This window comes from Somniosus microcephalus, chromosome 2 (assembly GCF_052327205.1).
Source record: "Somniosus microcephalus isolate GS21.2 chromosome 2, FLI_Smic_1.0, whole genome shotgun sequence".
Classification (NCBI taxonomy): Eukaryota; Metazoa; Chordata; class Chondrichthyes; order Squaliformes; family Somniosidae; genus Somniosus; species Somniosus microcephalus.
The window spans coordinates 345,839,188-345,859,693 of record NC_140988.1 but is presented as its reverse complement, the minus strand read 5'-3'; the positions used below and the strand labels follow the sequence as shown (position 1 = coordinate 345,859,693).

Sequence of the window (20,506 nt, the reverse complement as noted above, 5' to 3'; positions counted from 1 at the left end):
ACGCTCGACTGACAGCACAATCTATGGGCACAGGAGATCGTGGCAGTAGTGTTTAGCGCTGCCGCAAAATGTCTGGTCAATTTCACGAGCGGCGCAAACATCGGCACGCCTGGGCACTTGTTGCTTTGCGCCCCGTTAGGGCGCTAATGGGAGGTGCAAAGCAATGGAATTTTTCCCCCCAAAGCTCCAATGAGGTCTGGAGCCAAGTGGTCTTGGCGGAACCCAAACTGGGCATCAGTGAGCAGGTTATTGGTGAGTAAGTGCTGCGTGATAGCACTGTCAACGACACCTTCCATCACTTTGCTGATGATTGAGAGCAGACTGATGGGGCGGTAATTGGCCGGATTGGATTATTCCGCTCACCTCTGTAATAACAAACTTTTAGAAAAACATCGTATCAGTTGTAGATTTTGAATCTTCATTATCACGCTTCTCATTACCATTATCAGTGTAATTCGTTATAATGTACCATGACTGTGTATTGGCAGCTTCCACTAAAACTGGCTGTTCATTCCAAAAGAAAACAATATTCTTACTGCCAGGGAAGAAACCATTCAACATCTGGCAGCACCTGTTCTGGTTAATTCAGTTCCATGGCCACCAGGGAATCTTAACTACTTCTTGTGTCATCTCAAGGGTTTCTTTACCTCATAATGAAGAAACCAACAGCTTGAAATTAGATAGCACATTTGCAGTAGCAAAATGTCCTCAGGTACCTCATTAAAGGGTTGAGGAAACAGATGCTAAGCAGGAGTTAGGAGAAGAGTTACGCAGAGTGACCAAAGGCTTGGTTGGAGGAGTAGGCTTTGGAATGGGTAGTTTTGGTAATGGATAAAATGAAAGTTTGAAGTGGGGCTCAGCTGCGGCATGTTGCCTGGCTCAGCCTGAAAGAGCTGCTGGAAGGGAAAGGCAGTCAGGGTTTCGTTGCAGTGTCTGTGGGAGCTGAACAAGATGGCTTCAATTTTTTTCCACGTTGAGCTGAAGAAAACTAGCTCATCCATGACCTCAGCCAAGGAGTTGGAGAGCACAGTGCTGAATCACAGAATCATAGAACCATAGAAATTTACAGCAGAGGGAGGCCTTTCGGCCCATCATGTCTGTGCCAGCCGAGAAAGAGCTATCCAGCCTAATCCCACTTCCCAGCTCTTGGTCCGTAGTCTTGCAGATTACGGCACTTCAAGTGCATATCCAGGTACTTTTTAAATATGATGAGGGTTTCTGCCTCTACCACCCTTTCAAGCAGTGATTCCAGACCCCCACCACAATTCTTCTCAAATTCCCTCTAACCCTTCTACCAATTACTTTAAATCTATGCCCCCTAGTTATTGACCTCTCTGCTAAGGGAAATAAGTCCTTCCTATCCATTCTATCTAGGCCCCTCATAATTTTATACACCTCATTCAGTCTCCCCTCAACCTCCTCTGTTCCAAAGAAAACAACTTTGCCCAGCCTATCTAATCTTTCTTCATAGCTAAAGTTCTCCAATCCTGGTGACATCTTCGTAAATCTCTGATGTACCCTCCCTAGTGCAATCACATCGTTCCTGTAATGTGGTAACCAGAACTGCATCAGTACTCTAGTTGTGGCTTTACTAGTGTTTTATACAGTTCAAGCATAACCTCTCTGCTCTTATATTCTATGCTTCGGCTAATAAAGGAAAGCATCCCATTTGCCTTCTTAACCTACTTATCTATCTGTCCTGCTACCTTCAGGAATCTGTGGACATGGACTCCAAGGTCCTCTACTCTGTTCCTCTATGCTTCTCAACATCCTCCCATTTATAGTGTATTCCCTTGCCTTGTTAGCCCTCCCCAAATGCATTACCTCGCACTTCTCCGATTGAATTCCATTTGCCACTTTGCTGCCCACCTGACCAGTCCATTGATATCTTCCTGCAGTCTACAGCTTTCTTCCTCACGATCAACCACAGGGCCAATTTTTGTATTATCTGCAAACCTCTTAATCATGTCCCCTACATTGACGTCTAAATCATTGATATATACCACAAAAAGCAAGAGACCTAGTACTGAGCCCTGTGAAACCCAACTGGAAACAACCTTCCAGTCACAAAAACACCCATTGACCATTACCCTTTGCTTCCTGCCACTTAGTCAATTGTTGATCCAACTTGCCACTTTCCATTGGATCCCATGGGCTTTTACTTTTCTGACCAGTCTGTCATGTGGGACCTTGTCAAAGGCCTTGCTAAAATCCATGTAGATTACATCAAACGTGCTATCCTCATCGACTCTCCTTATTACCTCCTCAAAAAATGCAATCAAATTAGTCAGACACAACCTTCCCTTAACTGTCCTTGATTAATCTGTGCCTTTCTAAATGTGGTGTTAAGAGTGGTAGAGCTGGGAAACATCTGGCGATAACATTCAGTGCTGCAACATAACACACAGATCCTGTCTTCTCAGATCTTTCCACAATATTCCAAAATTTAGAGACTCATTCGGCATGAAATCAAACCTTAGCCTATAACGACTGTGATCACATCTTTACAGACAGTGGTTGAGGCTAGAATGGGGTACAGAAAGGACCTGTGGCAAGCACAGCTTTTTCTTACAGCCAAAGATCCAAATTAGAAGTCACTTCAACCGTGTATTTTTCAAGCGTCACAAAACCAATCCTACAGTTGAATTATTTTTACATTAGACACAAATTTGGGGGCCATTTTAACTGAACCCGCCCGTCGGGAAGCTGCCGAGATCGGGTACAACGCTGGTTTTACACTGCGATGGATTATACTCTCCAGTGAAGTCAACGGAGAGTAATATTGGGCGGGTTGTAGAAACAGCGTTCCACCAATCCCATAGGTTTCCCACCCGGTGAGTTGGAATAAAATTACTCCCAAAAAAGAACTTTTTCATCCAGTAAGGCAAAATTAGTAATTGACCGCCAGAACATTCGTGACCTTTGCAAACCTCTCTCCAAAATAGCACGAATACTTGAACTCCTTATATGATTGAAACAACTACATTCCCTTCATCATATTTTCAGAGTTTATTCTATGCCACTATCCTTCCCTACCTATTTAAATGTAATTTAATTTAAACCCAGCTCCCACAAATTTGCCTTCCACTCTTCGTGATGTCTGCATCTGGAACTCATTTTAAGATTCTTTGCAATCGAATACTGAAAGGCAGAGGAAACTAAGAAGATTCAAAGAACGAGAGGGGTACTTTCTACTTTTGTACTCCTGGCACAGTGGGTGCCCACTGGCAGCACATATTGGGCAGGGAGGATCACACGCCAAGTTGTGCGGTCCATCCAATTTTCTGCCCATTGAAATGAATCAGGCAGGCTGTGCGCCAGGCATGCAATCCTCCATTCCCAACGTTCTGTTATGTGCTCTAAGTCTGCATTTCTCTGCACCGGGAGTACAAAAGCAGAAACTGTTACCCTGTGGTATACGGCAGCAGTACAGCCTCTGCTAACGGCATTCCACCTTCAGTGCTCTGACTCAAACCTGTTGACTAGTTGATATATTGTCAGATGCTGTCCCTAATTTTCATGATAAAACAGTTGAATACAATATGGCTTCCCAAAATGCAGCTGACGGGTTAACAAAGCCTTTGCTTTCGGTGTTAATATCGTTAAATTGCCTTAATATATTCCAGAAAGAAAGAGTCATGCAGTATAGTTACATGAACCACCCCCTCCGCCCAGCTCCTCATTTTATAATCAGTTTGTTACGTCCATTATAAATTAACCAGAGGATGGTTCAAAATTGTAAGAAAGTCTTTCTCTGCAGTAATAACTTATATAATCAATTCTGTACAGATCAGAACACAATTCAGTTTAATAATAACAGTCATGCACTACACATCTGTTGGGTCCATTAGTCACTGAGTATCATGTAATCCCATATTTCTAATTGCACACGATGATATCATACTCCCAAGAGTCTTAGCTGGGAATTTGTCCAAGAGCGTATCTTGGCTATCGTTTAACTTTCCTCATGAAATTATAGCGCTGCGCATGTAACCTACCAATATTCAGTTAAGGTTTACCAAATAAGGCTTAAAATAGCATTATTTGGGTCATAAAAATTACCAGTTGCAGATTCCGAGTCCAACTTTCCTTTGCAAAATGGATATCCCTCAAGTACTCAACACCCGATCTGCAGTAATGAATCCTCGTTTCTTATGAGGTAAAGTTTCCTCAGATACTACTATGGGAACAGGCCGTTTAAAACCAGCTGGACCTCCTGCTGCCACTTCCGGGCGATCTCTCCCACTCGGGAGTTAAAATGTTCTCCTCTTGTATACTCTCTTCCACCGACAGCTTGGATTTTAATGCAGCAACTTGCCCAGACCAAACCTCTATGTCCTGCTCCTGCCACTCTGCCCAAAACACAGGGGGGGCGGGGGAGCACAATCTTAAAATTAGAGCTAGAGCGGTGAAATCAGGAAACTATTGTTCATGCAAAAGGTGGTGGAAATCTACAACTCTCATCCCCCAAAAAGACAGTGGGTGCTGAGTCTATTGACATTTTAAAGAATGGGATCGATAGATTTTTGTTGGATAAGGATATCAAGGGTTACAGAGCAAAGGTGGGTAAATGGAGTTGAGGTGCAGATCCGCCATGATCTAATTAAATGTCGGAACAGGCTCGAGGGGCTGAATGACCTACTCCTGTTCCTAAGAAATGACAAAAGCAGCAGTAGTGTGAGGTAGAGGTGTAGGCGGCCAATATTCCAGAGTTGGAAGAGACTGGGTCCTGGTGATAGACTGGATCTGAAGCTCAGCTCGTCAAATCGGACACCTGCTGGTGGTGCCTGAGCGAGCAGTTGAGGAAGTGGGTGGCTCCAATCTTGGTGAGTCTTGGCTGCACTTTAAGAAGCTTGAGAAGGTGATTTTTTCTAACCTGAAGACTGAAAACCAGAGCACCTTCACTGCACAATGCTTCCTGCATAGCTAGGGAATACCTCGACAAAAGGCAACGCATTTACTTCCACCCAGAGAGTGGTGAACCTGTGGAATTCTCTACCACAGAAGGCTGTGGAGGCCAAGTCACTGAATATATTTAAGAAGGAGAGAGATAGATTTCTAGACACAAAAGGCATCAAGGGGTATGGGGAGAGAGCGGGAATATGGTATTGAGATAGAGGATCAGCCATGATCACATTGAATGGCGGAGCAGGCTCGAAGGGCCGAACGGCCTACTCCTGCTCCTATTTTTCTATGTTTCTATGTTTCTACCAGGGGTCAGAAGCACATCCGCCTCTGTACCATCACAGACACAAACACAGATACATGACTAGATGTGCCTCAGCCCTCCGTGAGAGCAAAGGAATCAGCTGTGTACCCACCATATCATATATTCCAAGACCTCATCATAACCTATTCTAAAAAAAAATTGATCAAATACATTTACCAGACTATGAAAAATAACAAGGTGAACTCCACAATCCCTTGCTCCCAGTAGGGAAACCGTGATCAAAGAGAATGTGGGTCAGAGGTCAGGCCACCCTAGTTCTCCGCTGGGAGTGTGGGATTTGTTCTAATATTAATAACATTTTTGAAACTATCTTTTTCCTGTGTAACTAGACTTTAAGACTTCCCTAATTCTGACCACTTTACATAGGAACATAGGAACAGGAGGAGGCCATTGAGCCCCTTGAGCCTGTTCCGCCATTCAATGAGATCATGGCTGATCTGCAACCTAACTCCATACAGTATATCAGCCTTTGGCCCATATCCCTTAATGCCTTTAGTTAACAAAAAGCTATCAATATCCGATTTAAAATATAAACAATTGCCATTTGTTGAAGAGAGTTCCAAACTTCTACCACCCTTTGTGTGTAGAAGTGTTTCCTAATTTCACTCCTGAAATGTTTGATTCTAGTTTTTAGACTATGCCCCCCAGTCCTAGAATCCCCAACCAGCAGAAATAGTTTCTCGCTATCTACCCTATCTGTTCCCCTTAATATACTGAAAACTTCAATCAGATCACCCTTTAACCTTCTACATTCTAGGGAATACAACCCTAATCTGTGTAATCTCTCCTCATAATTTAACCCTTGAAGTCCAGGTATCATTCTGGTAAACCTACGCTGCACTCCCTCCAAGGCCAATATATCCTTCCTAAGGTGTGGTGCCCAGAACTGCTCACAGTACTCCAGGTGTGGTCTAACCAGGGTTTTGTATAGTTGCAGTATAACTTCAAGAATGTGACAAGTTGCGACACAGGATAGCAGGGCCATTAAAAAAAAGCAAACCAAGCACTAGGGTTTATTTCTAGAGGGATAGAATTGAAAAGTAGGGCAGTTATGCTAAACCTGTATCGAACCTCGTACTGCGTGCAGTTCTGGTCGCCTTATTATAAAAAGGATATAGAGGCACTGGAGAGGGTGCAGAGAAGATTTACAAGGTTGATACCAGAAATGCGAGGGTGTACATATCAGGAAAGGATGAATAGGCTGGATTTCTTTTCTCTTGAAAAAAGAAGGCTGAGGGGTGACTTAATAGGTCTTTAAAACTATGAAAGCTTTTGACAGAGTGGATACAGAGAGAATGTTTCCACTTGTGGGGAAGAGCATAACTAGAGGCCATCAATATAAGATAGTCACCAAGAAATCCAATAGAGAATTCAGAAGAAACTTCTTTACCCAAAGAGTGGTGAGAATGTGGAACTCGCTACCACAGGGACTGGTTTAAGCGAATAGTAGGAGATGCATTTAAGGGGAGGCTAGACAAGCATATGAGGGAAAAGGGAATAGAGGGTTATACTGATAGATTTAGATGAGGAAAGACGGGAGGAGGCTCGAGTGGAGCATAAATGCCGGCATGGACTGGTTGGGCCGAATGGTCTGTTTCTGTGCCATATATCCTATGAATGTGGAACGCACTACCACAAGGAGTAGTTGAGGTGACTCGCATAGATGCATTTAAAGGGAAGCTAGATAAACACATGAGGGAGAAAGGAATAGAAGGATATGCTGATAGGGTTAGATGAAGAGGGGTGGGAGGAGGCTCATGTGGAGCATAAATGCCATCATAGACCAATTTGGCCAAATGGCCTGTTGGTGTGCTGAAGACTCGATGTAACTCAATGATGTAACACTTCAGTTAATGAAGTTGGTCTATATTTAGGAACATAGGAACAGGAGTAGGCCATTCAATGATGGAGAAGGTGGCAGCATCTACCACGACTGGTTTTGAGGCAGTTGGTGGTTGTCCACTGTTTGTGAGGAAGATTTGATCCTTCAGGTGGGGTCCTCTATAAGGAATCCATTCTGTATGTCACAGTTCTTCCAAACATTTCGCCATCAGTCATCAAGGCTGAGGGGAGATCACTGAAGGGCTTCAGCGACGGTCCAAAATGGCCTTCTAGATTTGAGACGGGTTGGTGGTAGGTTGTTCAAGTCGGCCTGGATCGACATGTCTTTGCTGGTGTAACAGTTGTATTCTCTGGAACCTGCATATTCGCGGCGTAGGTGTGGTGGTGTGATGTTTGCAAGCACAGGCCCTAGGTTACTCAATTTAAAGAAAAGGAACTAATTAATAGCATCTCATTCTGGTGTTCTTAAAAATATATAATTTATCTCACATCAGAAATGTTCTTTTGGAATTACATTTTTTTTTTCCTTGCCATTAAATAAGAGTTCAACGTCTCCTGGAGAGCCCAATGACAAAAACCACGGCAGTCAAGCTTGAGGATACGGTTCTCTTCCTAAAGGATACGGCCAACACAACAGACAGTAAAATGAGGGGATTTCTGATTACAAAGTGTAAGTTCAATTCTGATTTATTAATTCACCTGAATCAAACTTCCCTTGTGTTACAAGCCTTCAAAATGTGTTCATTCTAAGGAGTATAGGGGGTTTCATTGGTTTGTACGTGAGAGCTAGCACAGGCACCAATTGTACATTATGGGTGATAATTTGGTGAGTTGGTGTTAATGGACACTGGTTATTAAATTTTGCCCATGCTCCTAAAGTTGCTTCTGGAGTACGTATTTGTAATGCACATTAGCACACAAACCCAGTGTCAAAAATGGTGCCTGTTAAGCAGCATTAAGCACCTGTTAAGCAGCGATTAAAGTGAATGTGCACATTTACCCAGGATTTTCTTCATTCCCACCTTGTGTTACTTTATGCCATTTAAAGCTAGTGTTAAGACAGCGGAAGAAGCTGGCAGAGTCCCAGTGGTGAGCAGAGTAGAACACATTGCCTAAAGGAGAGGAATTGTGGTGAACTCTGCAGCTTGAGTGTAGCACCAAGTATCTCAATGCTAGGCATTTTGGAGAAGAGACAGCAGGAGCCCACAGTTCAGTAGCAGCTGAACTCTCAGGATGCACTGCTGTCCAAGGTATTGTGAGTCCCGCCCATGTGTCACCTAGGTGGATGTCCCATGGGGAACAGTGTGAAAGGAAGCAGAGACAAGGGGGTAGATTTTAGTTTTCACCGGCTGGGCGTTAATCTGGCGGAGCAGATCGCCCATGCATTACGGAACGAAAACCATCTGGGTTCAATAACTATTGAGGGGTGATCTGATCGAGGTGTTTAAAATGTTAAAAGGATTCAATAGGGCAGATAGAATCATAGAATGGTTACAGCAAGGAAGAAGGCTATTCGGCCCATCGAGCCCGTGCCAGCTCTCTACAAGAGCACTCCAGCTAGTCCCACTCCCCTGCCCTTTCCCCATAGCCCTGCAAATTTTTTTCCTTCAGGTACTTATCCAACTCCTTTTTGAAAGTGATTGAGTCTGCCTCCACCACCCTTTCAGGCAGTGCATTCCAGATCCTAACCACTCGCTGGGTAAAAATGTTCTTCCTCATGTCCCCTTTGGTTCTTCTGCCAATCACCTCAAATCTGTATCCTCTGGTTCTTGACCCTTCCGCCAATGGGAACAGTTTCACTCTATCTACTCTGTCTACACCCCTCATGATTTTGATCACCTCTATCAAATCTCCTCTCAATCTTCTCTGCTCTAAGGAGAACAACCCCAGCTTCTCCAGCCTATCCACGTAACTGAAGTCCCTCATCCCTGGAACCATCCTCGTAAATCTTTTCTGCACCCTCTCTAAGGCCTTCACATCCTTTCTAAAGTGCAGTGCCCAGAATTGGACACAATACTCCAGTTGAGGCCGAACCAGTGTTTTATACAGGTTCATCATAATTTCCACGCTTTTGTACTCCATACCTCTATTCTTGAAGCTCAGGATCCCGTAAGCTTTTTTAACTGCTTTCTCCACCTGCCCTGCCACCTTCAATGATTTGTGCACTTATACCCCCAGGTCTCTCTGTTCATGCACCCCCTTTAGGATTGTGCCCTTTAGTTTATATTTCCTCTCATTCTTTCTACCAAAATGTATCACTTTGCAGTTTTCTGCGTTAAATTTCATCTGCCATGTGTCCACCCATTCCACCAGCCTGTCAATGTCCTCTTAAAGTCTATCACTATCCTCCTCACTGTTCACTATTCTTCCAAGTTTTGTGTCATCTGCAAATTTTGAAATTGTGTCCTGTACAACCACGTCCAATTCATTAATATATATCAAGAAAAGCAGTGGTCCAAGAACCAACCCCTGGGGCACACCACTGTATACTTTCCTCCAGTCTGAAAAACAACCGTTCACCACTACTCTCTGTTTCCTGTCATTTCGCCAATTTCGTATCCATGCTGCCACTGTCCCTTTTATTCCATGGGCTTCAACTTTGCTGGCAAGCCTATTATGTGGCACTTTGTCGAATGCCTTTTGAAAATTCATGTACACCACATCAACCGCATTGCCCTCATCAACTCTCTCTGTTACCTCATCTAAAAACTCGATCAAGTTGGTTAAACACAATTTGCCTTTGACAAATCTGTGCTGGCTTTCCTTAATTGATCCACACTTGTCCAAGTGACTGTTAATTTTGTCTCTGATTATTGTTTCTAAAAGCTTCCCCACTACCGACCTGCAGTTGCTGGCTTTATCCTTACACCATTTTTTGAACAAGGGTGTAACACTTGCAATTCTCCAGTCCTCTGGCACCACCACCCCCCCCATTTCTAAGGAGAATTGGAATATTATGGCCAGTACCTCCGCGATTTCTTCCTTCACTTCCCTCAGCATCCTAGGATGCATCCCATCTGGTCCTGGTGACTTATCTACTTCAAGTACAGCCAGCCTTTCTAGTACCTCCAAAGAGAAACTATTTCCTCTGGTGGGGGGAATCAAGAACAAGGTGAGATAATCTTAAAATTAGAGCTAGTTCATTCAGGAGTGAAATCAAGAAGTACTTTTTCACACAAAGGGTGGTAGAAATCTGGAACTCTCCGCCCCCAAAAGGTTATAGATGCTGGGTCAATTGGAACCTTCAAAAGTGGGATCGATAGATTTTTGGTAGACAAGGTTATCAAGAGATATGGAGCTACGGTGGAAAAATGGAGCAGATTTGTAGAATACCCATGATCTAATTGAATGGATGTGGGCGTCGCTGGCAAGGCCGGCATTTATTGCCCATCCCTAATTGCCCTTGAGAAGGTGGTGGTGAGCCGCCCTCTTGACAACAGAATGGCTTGCTTGGCCATTTCAGAGGGGCAGTTAAGAGCCAACCACATTGCTGTGGGTCTGGAGTCACATATAGGCCAGACCAGGTGAGGATGCCAGCTTTTTATTCCAGATTTATTTAATTAACTGAATTTAAATTCCCCAGCTGCCGACGTGGGATTATGAACTCATGTCTCCAGATCATTAGTCCAGGCTTCAGGATTACTAGTCTGGCAACATAACCACTATGCTACCATTCCCAGTTCCTATAACAAGCAGATTACTAGCCAGGTGGTGAAGAGGAAAATCTACTGCTTGATTTTTAGCCCTGGGTCAGCTCCCTGAACCAGACCTGCAAACAAGGAGCAACATCCAGACACCACCACATTAAACTTCTGTAGCACAGGGTGTTTCCACGTTCAATGGGAGACATCTCTCGGATCAACTAGAACGCAGTTCCCTGCTATGTCACTGAATTTACTGATGCACTGTTCAGTATATTCATTGCCTTTATTTATGAAGCAGTGCAATATGTTTAACATGAGGCACCACTGTAATGTGTCCTTCTGTTTAATACATGGAATCAACACTCTGCAGCATAGATGGAGTGTGTGGTCACCTCAGTGGATGCTGCAGCTGCGCCTTCCTTGTACAAGTGTGTGACACCAGTAGTAGCATCTCTCTGGCATGCTTGTAGTGGGACCATGCAGGCTCTGAGCTCCACCATCACTTCCGCTTTGGAAAGGCTGCGAGACCAAATGTCCGATTGCAGGGGCAGTCTCGCAATGGGAAGGGAACATGTTGCCCTCAGGATGACCACGCATCAGGACCCTCGTCACCCCCTAAACTGTTGCCTGCCCTGATGCCAGAAAATCAGCTGCCCTGGCAGCTGCCAAGTTGGTATAGTCTGTAGCCGAGCCCAAGCTCCTAGAGGTCGCTGCCCATGGGCATCTCAAGCAGATTATTATTTGAATGGCAATAGATTGGGAGAAGGGGAAGTGCAAAGAGACCTGGGTGTTCTTGTGCACCAGTCGCTGAAGGTAAGCATGCAGGTGCAGCAGGCGGTTAAGAAGGCAAAAGGTATGTTGGCCTTCATAGCAAGAGGGTTCGAGTACAGGAACAAGGATGTCTTGCTACAGTTGTACAGGGCCTTGGTGAGACCGCACCTTGAGTACTGTGTGCAGTTTTGGTCGCCTTACCTGAGGAAGGACGTTCTTGCCATGGAAGGAGTGCAGCGAAGATTCACCAGGCTGATACCTGGGATGGCAGGAATGACGTATGAGGAGAGATTGTGTCGATTGGGCTTATACTCACTGGAGTTTAGAAGATTGAGAGGGGATCTCATCGAAACCTATATAATTCTGTCAGGTCTGGACAGACTAGATGCAGGAAGGATGTTTCTGATGGCCGGGGAGTCCAGAACGGGGTCATAGTCTAAGGATAAGGGGTAAGCCATTTAGGACTGAAATGAGGAGGAATTTCTTCACCCAGAGAGTGGTGAACCTGTGGAATTCTCTGCCACAGAGGGTGGTGGAGGCCAGTTCATTAAATATATTCAAAAAAGAGTTGGATATATTTCTTAAGGCTAAAGGGATCAAGGGATATGGGGAGAAGGCAGGGACAGGGTACTGAATTTGGATGATCAGCCATGATCTCATTGAATGGCGGAGCAGGCTCGAAGGGCCAAATGGCCTACTCCTGCTCCTATCTTCTATGTTTCTATGAGCCCTTAACTGAACCACTGCAGTCTTTCATCTCATACGTTGAAGCCACCAGTGAAGCACCTTGTAGGAGTAGTAGAGTAGGGAAGAAAGCTCTTAAGACAGGCACTATGGGCTCTCATCAGATTGATAATTAGTGTGTAGACATTTGTGTTAACCAGTACAATGATAAACCTTTTTGCATACTTTGTGCGCAGAGTGTTCCTGTAGTACCTGTTGACCCCACAATGTTAGTTGACATAAATATCAATGTTGGTCTTTGGGCTGGTGTAATTTATTAGAGGATGGAAGGCCTGGGAGATATGTTGGGCATGACTGTTAATGCAGGGGAGCCGGGATTGTTCAGCTGAAGCACTCTTCAATGAGCTGCTGCTGAAGAACTCTGGCTGCAGGCAAGTGTCAGAGCTTTCCTGCTTCCTCGTTATCTTCTGCATTGAAGTAGATTATAGTTATTAAATCAAATTGAGTGATTCTAACTCCAGAAGAGTGAGAATTGGCAGATTTGTTACAATATCAAGATCACTAGATAGATACAATGAAGAAGGCCATTCGGCCCATTTAGTACATCCATCTAGAAAGTCCCAATAGTCCCCTCATCGCAGAATCCATCTGATTCCATGTTGTTGCCTCCATTATTCTGCCCAGCTGTTCGTTCCGTGTATCGAGCACTTTTTCAACTACTTCCTGAGTTTAAGCCTGTGCCTGCTGGTCCTAGTGTCACCGTGTCCCACAATGACCTTTTCTATACAGTTCAACTAAGTCTCCTCCTTCTGAAGGCTGAAAAGCCCAAGCTTCTCCCGTCTTTCCTCTTCACTCCGTCCGGGGACCAGCCTCGTGACTCATCTAAATTGCCTCCAGAGACCGCAAGATAGATTGGGATGAAGAACGCCCTTTAGTCCATTTGCTGCAGTCACTTGATACCCAGAAGGCAGTCACCAGTGCCATTAAGGTTGGCAGACAAATTTTCTGTGTTCAGAAGCAGCAGGATGCTGTATTTTTTTCCCCAAATGTGAGCCGTTTGCAATCAGCGTTCACGTCAGAAAGTGGCTAAGCAGCAGAAGGCAGACAGACGACTGAGAAGCGCAACAGCTTCATTTTGTCTGTCAGTTGCCTCATTGCTGTAACCACCGCTTTAACAAAGATCAGGTTGTTTGGAGTTCCAAAAAAGCTACCAGCTGGTAAAGTGCCTCGGTGAATACACTGTACCTCAGGAAAAAAATAATTGCAGACCCCCCACAACTGTGCGGACTGGGTTACACAGACTTGTCCACATACTTGGCGTAGTATCGACATCCCTGGTGCTGGATTACTGTTAGCTACACAATGCCACCAACACATTACGAATCACATTAACCTTGCCAGGGTCTTGTTAAATACAGTCGGATACCTGACAAATGAACTTTCGCCGTAAATGGATTGAAAATGAAAAAAAAAAATCCTCTCTACGGCCATTTTATTCATTGCTGTTAATGGAGCCATTATAATGAACAAACCGTGTTTCTAGCCCATTTTATACAGTCACCTCCTGGACCATTTCTATAATGTTATCCGAAGTGCAACAAAAATATGCAACAGTTGCCTGGAAATAAAGAGAAAAACATGTAAATGATGAAAAGCTGAAACAAAAAGAGAAATGGCGAGTGTGCGGGATAACTTTGACAAATATTCATTGACCACAACCAAGTACTGCTCCTTTCCCGCCTTTGCTAATTGACACCCATTCCCCGCCTCATGGGTGGCCGGTTAACAGGCTGTGCCTCCTGGCTCACTGGCTGTCTGTTTTACTTTAATTTAATTTCCCCTGAATGCACCGCTTTTGATTTAGTTTGCCAATTTTTGTTGAAAATCAGTTTGGCTTTGGTCAACCCTCCCTATAAATATTAAGGGTGTCACCCTTTTCTGGAAAGGGGGCAATGGATTATGCTCCAGCTTGCCTGGCTCTGCCTTTAACTCGGCCGATCGCAAAACACGACGCGTTTCCTCACATCATGGGTGAAGTTTGAGCATCAACACGTGGGCCTGGAATTTCCGCTTGGTTTCCGCCCAGATATCAGGGCAATCTGGGTAGAATCGACGGATACAGCGCTAGAGATTGCGGGATTTAAATCATCAGTGAGTTACTCCCACAATCATTGACGCTCGAGTTTCGGCGATCTTTTACGATGGGTCGAAAATTAATTCGTTGGGAGCAGTCCCCGCCCACTAAACTGACCACGCCCCCCAGGTCGGTATGCCAAGTATCTGCTGATTGCCCCGTTTTGCGGGTGGGTTCATCGCATTGTGCCCAGAATCTCAGGCGCACAGGCATCCATGGTCACATTAATCCCTCGTTAATGCCTCTCATGATTAGCGAGCCTGTACAGAATTTGCATTCTAATTTTCTCCAACTCCACTGTTTTACTTCAACATTTACTTGCGTTAAAACCCATAGAAACGTAGAAAGATAGGAGCCAGAGTAGGCCATTCGGCCCTTCGAGCCTGCTCCACCATTCAATAAGATCATGGCTGATCCTCTATCGCAATATCATAGTCCTGCTCTCTCCCCATACCCCTTGATGCCTTTTGTGTCTAGAAATCTATCTATCTCCTTCTTAAATATATTCAGTGACTTGGCCTCCACAGCCTTCTGTGGTAGAGAATTCCACAGGTTCACCACCCTCTGAGTGAAGAAATTTCTCCTCATCTCAGTCCTAAATGTCCTACCCCGTATCCTGAGACTGTGACCCCCTCATTCTAGACCCCCCAGCCAGGGGAAACATCCTCCCTCCATCCAGTCTGTCTAGCCCTGTCAGAATCTTATACATTTCAATGAGATCCCCTCTCATTCTTCTAAACTCTAGTGAATACAGGCCTAGTCGACCCAATCTCTCCTCATGCGACAGTCCTGCCATCCCAGGAATCAGTCTGGTGAACCTTCGCTGCACTCCCTCTATGGCAAGTTTATCCTTTCTTAGGTAAGGAGACCAAAACTGCACACACTACTCCAGGTGTGGTCTCACCAAGCCCTGTACAACTGTAGTAAGACATCCTTGCTCCTGTACTCATCCTCTGCCATTCCTCAGCCTTGACTGATCCAGATCTTTTTTGAAAACTGTTCTTTCCATTTGCTCACTAAGCTTTATAGCCAGTAAATGATTCCAATATCAAAAGAAGTACAGTCTTTCAATTCATTATTAAATATTACAACCAACAAGGGACCAAACGGACAGAGCCTTGCTCACTTCACTCCTCTCTGTTCCCCATCAGGCAGAACTGTTTCCATTTATTACTGCCTTCTGCTTCCTAGTTTCAAGTCACTTTCTAATCTAGCTGTTTAATTTGCTATTAATTCTACAAATCTTTATCGCCTTTAACAGTATCCCTTGTGGACTTTAGGCCAAATGCCTGCTGAAAATTCAGGTAAATTGTATGCGCTGGAGAACCGCTAGTTTATTTACTTGCCTGGATCTTAACTACGGCTTGCAAATCCATGTGTGTGACTACTCCTCATGACTTCTGTGCACTTTAACCAACTTTTCATCGCATTCTTTATAAAAATGCTCAGGGAATTTTCCCCAGTATAATAAGCTAACTGGTCTATAATTTCCCCGGTATTGTGCAATTCAGCCCAATTTGTTCTGTCACTCCGAGTTGGCACAAAGAACAATGCAGATGGATGTTAGCTTTAGTTTATAAAATGTGTCCCGGGATTTAGCTCAACGTGCTGAAACGAGAGGCTCCTGCCTTCAGGCATGTTTAGGCACCTTCACATCCTGCAATGTGTGGTATTCCCATAGAGCGGCAAGGACTGCTGGCTCCATCACAGTCTATAAAGAAAAACCGCTTTTAAAGCTTCACAGTGTTGGTGGAAAAGTGTTGCCTAAAAGAACCCAGGAAACAATCTCATTTACCATAGAATCATAGAGCACAGAAGGAGGCCATTTAGCCCATCGTGCCTGTGCCGGCTCTCTGAAAGAGTTATCCAATTAGTCCCACTCCCCTGCTCCTTCACCATAGCCCTTTGATTTTGATTTTCAAGTATTTGTCCAATTCTCTTTTGAAAGTTACTGTTGAATCTGCTTCCACCATCCTTTCAGACTGTGCATTCCAGATCATAACAACTCGCTGCGTAAAAAAAAAAAATTCTCCTTCTCTCCTCCTTTTGCCAATTATCTAAATAATGTCTCTGAATTTCCGATCGGAGGCTTCCTGAGGGCGGATACCTCCGATCGGCAAAAAAAATCTACGCACCTACTTGCTGGTTCCGCAGATCCCGAGGTTTCTGATCCTGGGCCTGTCCTTTGGAAATGCGCAGAGGCCCAGGTATCCCAGGGGCGCAAACGGTTCACGGGATCACATAGACTAGGCGAACCAATCAAAGAAGAGAATCCCCCTTCATACTATTGACAGTTCTCTACGCACAGAACTGTCAAAAGTATGAATGGGGATCACATTTAAAAACACACTAAAACATTAAATACATTTTTTTTAATTACACAATTAAAATTAATTAAAATTCCATTTAATTGAATTTTTTTTTAATTTAAATTTTTTGGGGGGAAATTAAATGTTTTTACAGGGCTAAAAATAAACTTACCTTTTTGAAGAGTATTTTTAATTTATAAATGAGTTATCAGATTTTATTTTTCTATTTTTCAACACTCTTAAGCTGGTAAAAGCAGGCCTCACACCTGCTTTTACCGGGCGTAAGAATCCTAAGGCCTTTCAGCGGGCGGGAGTTGTGCAAAAAGCGCAGCTCTCCACCTGCAGAGGGCCTTTTCCCGGGCAGGCCGAGGATCTGTCAAGAGAATTCTTGACCAATCGCGAGTGCCGGTTTTCAGCGCATGCCTGAAACCGGCACTTGCCCGGCCGCTACGGGCGCGTACACACCTCGTACCCACCCGTGGGGGGGGTCGGAAAATCCGGCCCAATATCTTTTGCCAATTTATAAGTTGTATTTTTGTCCTGTTAACATAGAGCATGGACAGTGACGTCAGTGGTAGGGGATGCGTCTCCACGGGCGGTTCTCCCCATCATCCACTGTAACCCTGGAGAAACTGACGCTTAAGCCGCTTCTCCCCGCTCTCCCCCACCCCACCCCAGATTTCTGCCGATCTTACACTGAGGTTACGGCGGACGGTTAAGAGAAGCCCTGCGGAAATTCAACCCCGTAGTTTCTTTGCTGTAAATTTGCACATTCTCTCGCATTTTTGTATATTTTTAGATGCATGACTCCCTAGTTTATCAATCTGTGCTTGTGCTCCATCTAAAATTCCCTGTAGGCAAAAAGTGCGTGAAGCATTTAGTGCCAATTTAAAGTCTCCCCTCACTAATCTAAGCCCTTCGGTAATTCAGTGCTGTTATTAACTAATACCGCATTCACTGTTTAGCGTAAACTTTGAAGAGACAAGTTTCGAACAGTACTCTCTTGGAGTGGAACCTTGACTTACCAGGAAGAGCGTTTCTGTGATTTGCCTAATATGTGCTCCCACTGGCCAAGGCTCCACGACGGGTGTGCTTGTTCGGAAAATTGGCCCATTCTTATTAGCTGTATGAAGTTAGCAGATGCTTAGTGACTGATATAACCTGTGGGCTTTGTAGTTTAAGAATACAGAATTGAATATAGGCTGACATCAGCTGGGCTTTTTATTTTGTGCTCATCAAGATCTGAGATGTTACTGCTGAGGAATGGAACAGTTTTCATTTTGGGCATGCAGTGTCACCATCAAGTACTCCCTAGTTCGATATGGCATGGTTAAATCCAGAATAGAATTCTCTCTATTCAAAGAAAGGAAATTTGAATTTATATAACACCTCTCACAGCCTCAGGACATCCCAAACCACTTTACAGTCAATAAAGTACTTTTTCAAATGTAGTCACTGTTGTAATATAGGAAATGCGGCAGCCAAATTGCACAAAGCAAGCTCCCATAAACAGCAATGAAATAATTCACCAGATCATCTGTTTTAGTGATAAATGTTGGCCAGGACACACGGGAGAACTCCCCTACTCTTTGAATGGTGCTGTGGGAATCATTTACGACCACCGAAGACTTGGTTTAATGTCTCCTCTGAAAGACACCACCACCTCCGACAGTGCTCCCTCCCTCAGTACTGCACAGAAGTGCCAGCCTAGAATACATACTCAAGCCTCTGGAATGGGGCCCGAACCCATGATGTTCTGACTCGAAGACAAGAGTGCTACCAATGAGCCAAGGCTGCCACCTTATATTCAAATCCAACAACATTCCTCGGCCCAATTTACATACAGTGGGCTCCCACAAACAGGATTGAATTAATGACCAGATAATCTATCAGTACTGCACTGGAGGGCCAGCCTAGGTTTTGTGCTCAAGTCTCTGGAGTGGGACTCGAACCCACAACCTTCTGACTCAGAGGCAAGAGGAAATCATGGGATCTTTTGCTTTTTTGTTGATCTAATCCTCATTTGTGTTATTTTCCTCCCAACATAGGGGCCAGAAACATCACTTTGGACGTGGAAACCGCTAACCATGCACTGGAAATCTCTGCTGATAGGAAAACGGTTTCATTCAGCGAAGAGGCTCATGACGGCCCCTCATCCCCAAAGCGATTTACTTACGTGACTAACGTACTGGGCTCAGAGGGGTTTTCAGCAGGAAAGCACTACTGGGAGGTGATAGTACAAGACCAATCCGACTGGAGTGTAGGGGCTGTTTACCAATCCATACCCAGAAGTGACTACACCAAGCTTACGAGCAGCCCGTTGGCCTGGTCGCTGGCTTTTCAGCGGTCACAGTACCTGGCGTGGCACGGTAAAGTTTCCGTGCTCCTGAGCGTGGCCCGATTGCAGAGGCTCGGGGTGTTCTTAGACTACGACGGCGGTCAGTTGGCATTTTACGACGCCAACACCATGACACTTCTGCACACATTCACTGAATCGTTCACTGATACTCTCTTTCCAGCCTTCAACCCAGGGAAGAGTATTGATAAGACAAAGAGCGCTCCTTTAATATTGTGGGACTCTGCAATTGCACAGTAGACTCGTGGTTTAGACAGACAGGTAAAAATTAAAAAGCAAAACAAAATGTAGGTTGAGTGTAGGGCAGGCCAGGTACAGATCGCGGCCCTGCTTTAACCTCAGTTTCAGAAGTGTGTGCCTGCCCCGTCAACTGCTTTATTGTGAACTCTTCGAATTCCCATACTAGCCATCCCTACGGCCTCTTTGTGATTGTAACTATAATATCAATTATTGCTTAATTATGGGCATTTGTGCTGGGGCTCCAGCAACTGCATTGAGACTGCCCAACTCATTTGATGTGGGACTCTTACAGTTAGGGGATGGAAGAGAGTGTCATCCTCTTACTCTGGACTGGATTCAAACCTTGGTCCTCGAGTGTAAAACGAGGGCAGTAACTCACTGCCCCACTCCATCCCCACAAATCAAAATCCAAACAGTTCAATAGTAGCAGTGCCAAGCTTCCTTTTTCTGGTCCGCTCTCCGAAATGTATTGTTGTTGCGGTAAGGTGAAACTCGACGCCTGCCTTGAAAATGGCAGAACACTGTAAAAACGTAAAACGTGATGGTTGGAAACAAATGTTACCTTCTCTTTCCGCTACCTCCAAAGTGATCCCACCACCACCACCAAACGTATCTTCCCCTCCCCTCCCCTTTCAGCATTCCGCAGGGACCGCTCTCTCCGAGACACCCTAGTCCACTCCTCTATCACCCCAAACAGCCCTTCCTCTTCGCCTGGCACCTTCCCGTGCAAGCGGAGGAGATGTAACACCTGCCCCTATACCTCCCCCCTCCCCACTGTCCAGGGCCCCAAACACCCCTTCCAGGTGAAACAGCGATTTACTTGTACTTCTCGCAATCTAGTATACTGTATTCGCTGCTCACGATGCGGTCTCCTCTACATTGGGGAGACCAAACGCAGATTGGGTGACCGCTTTGCGGAACACCTCCGTTCAGTCCGTAAGGGTGACCCCGAGCTTCCGGTCGCCTGTCATTTCAATTCACCGCTCCATTCCCACTCGGACCTCACCGTCCTTGGCCTCTTGTACTGTTCCACGGAAGCTCAACGTAAACTCGAGGAACAGCACCTCATCTTCCGATTAGGCAGTCTGCAGCCTTCCGGTCTCAATATCGAGTTCAACAATTTCAGATCATAACCTCGGCCCCTATTTCATTTTCACTTATATTTTTCCACTCCTTTCCTTTCCCCCCCCCCCCTTTCCTTTTGTTTCTCTCTCACACCTGGCAGCTATCTTTTGCCCTGCCAGTACACTTTACACCTAATCACAGCCTATTACCATCTCGTCTAGCTTCTAATCT

The 20,506-nt window shown here is 44.9% G+C and overlaps 1 protein-coding gene across 1 annotated transcript; it reads left to right on the top strand.

Annotated features, from left to right (window-relative positions):
• The first annotated feature begins 5,701 nt into the window (after positions 1–5,701).
• LOC147123654 (E3 ubiquitin-protein ligase TRIM39-like) lies at positions 5,702–20,263 on the top strand. Its single transcript, XM_085975484.1, has 2 exons — positions 5,702–7,742; positions 18,663–20,263. Exons 1-2 carry the CDS (start codon positions 7,640–7,642, stop codon positions 19,208–19,210), a joined length of 651 nt encoding a protein of 216 aa, XP_085831610.1. The 5' UTR covers positions 5,702–7,639; the 3' UTR covers positions 19,211–20,263.
• The last annotated feature ends 243 nt before the right edge of the window (positions 20,264–20,506 follow it).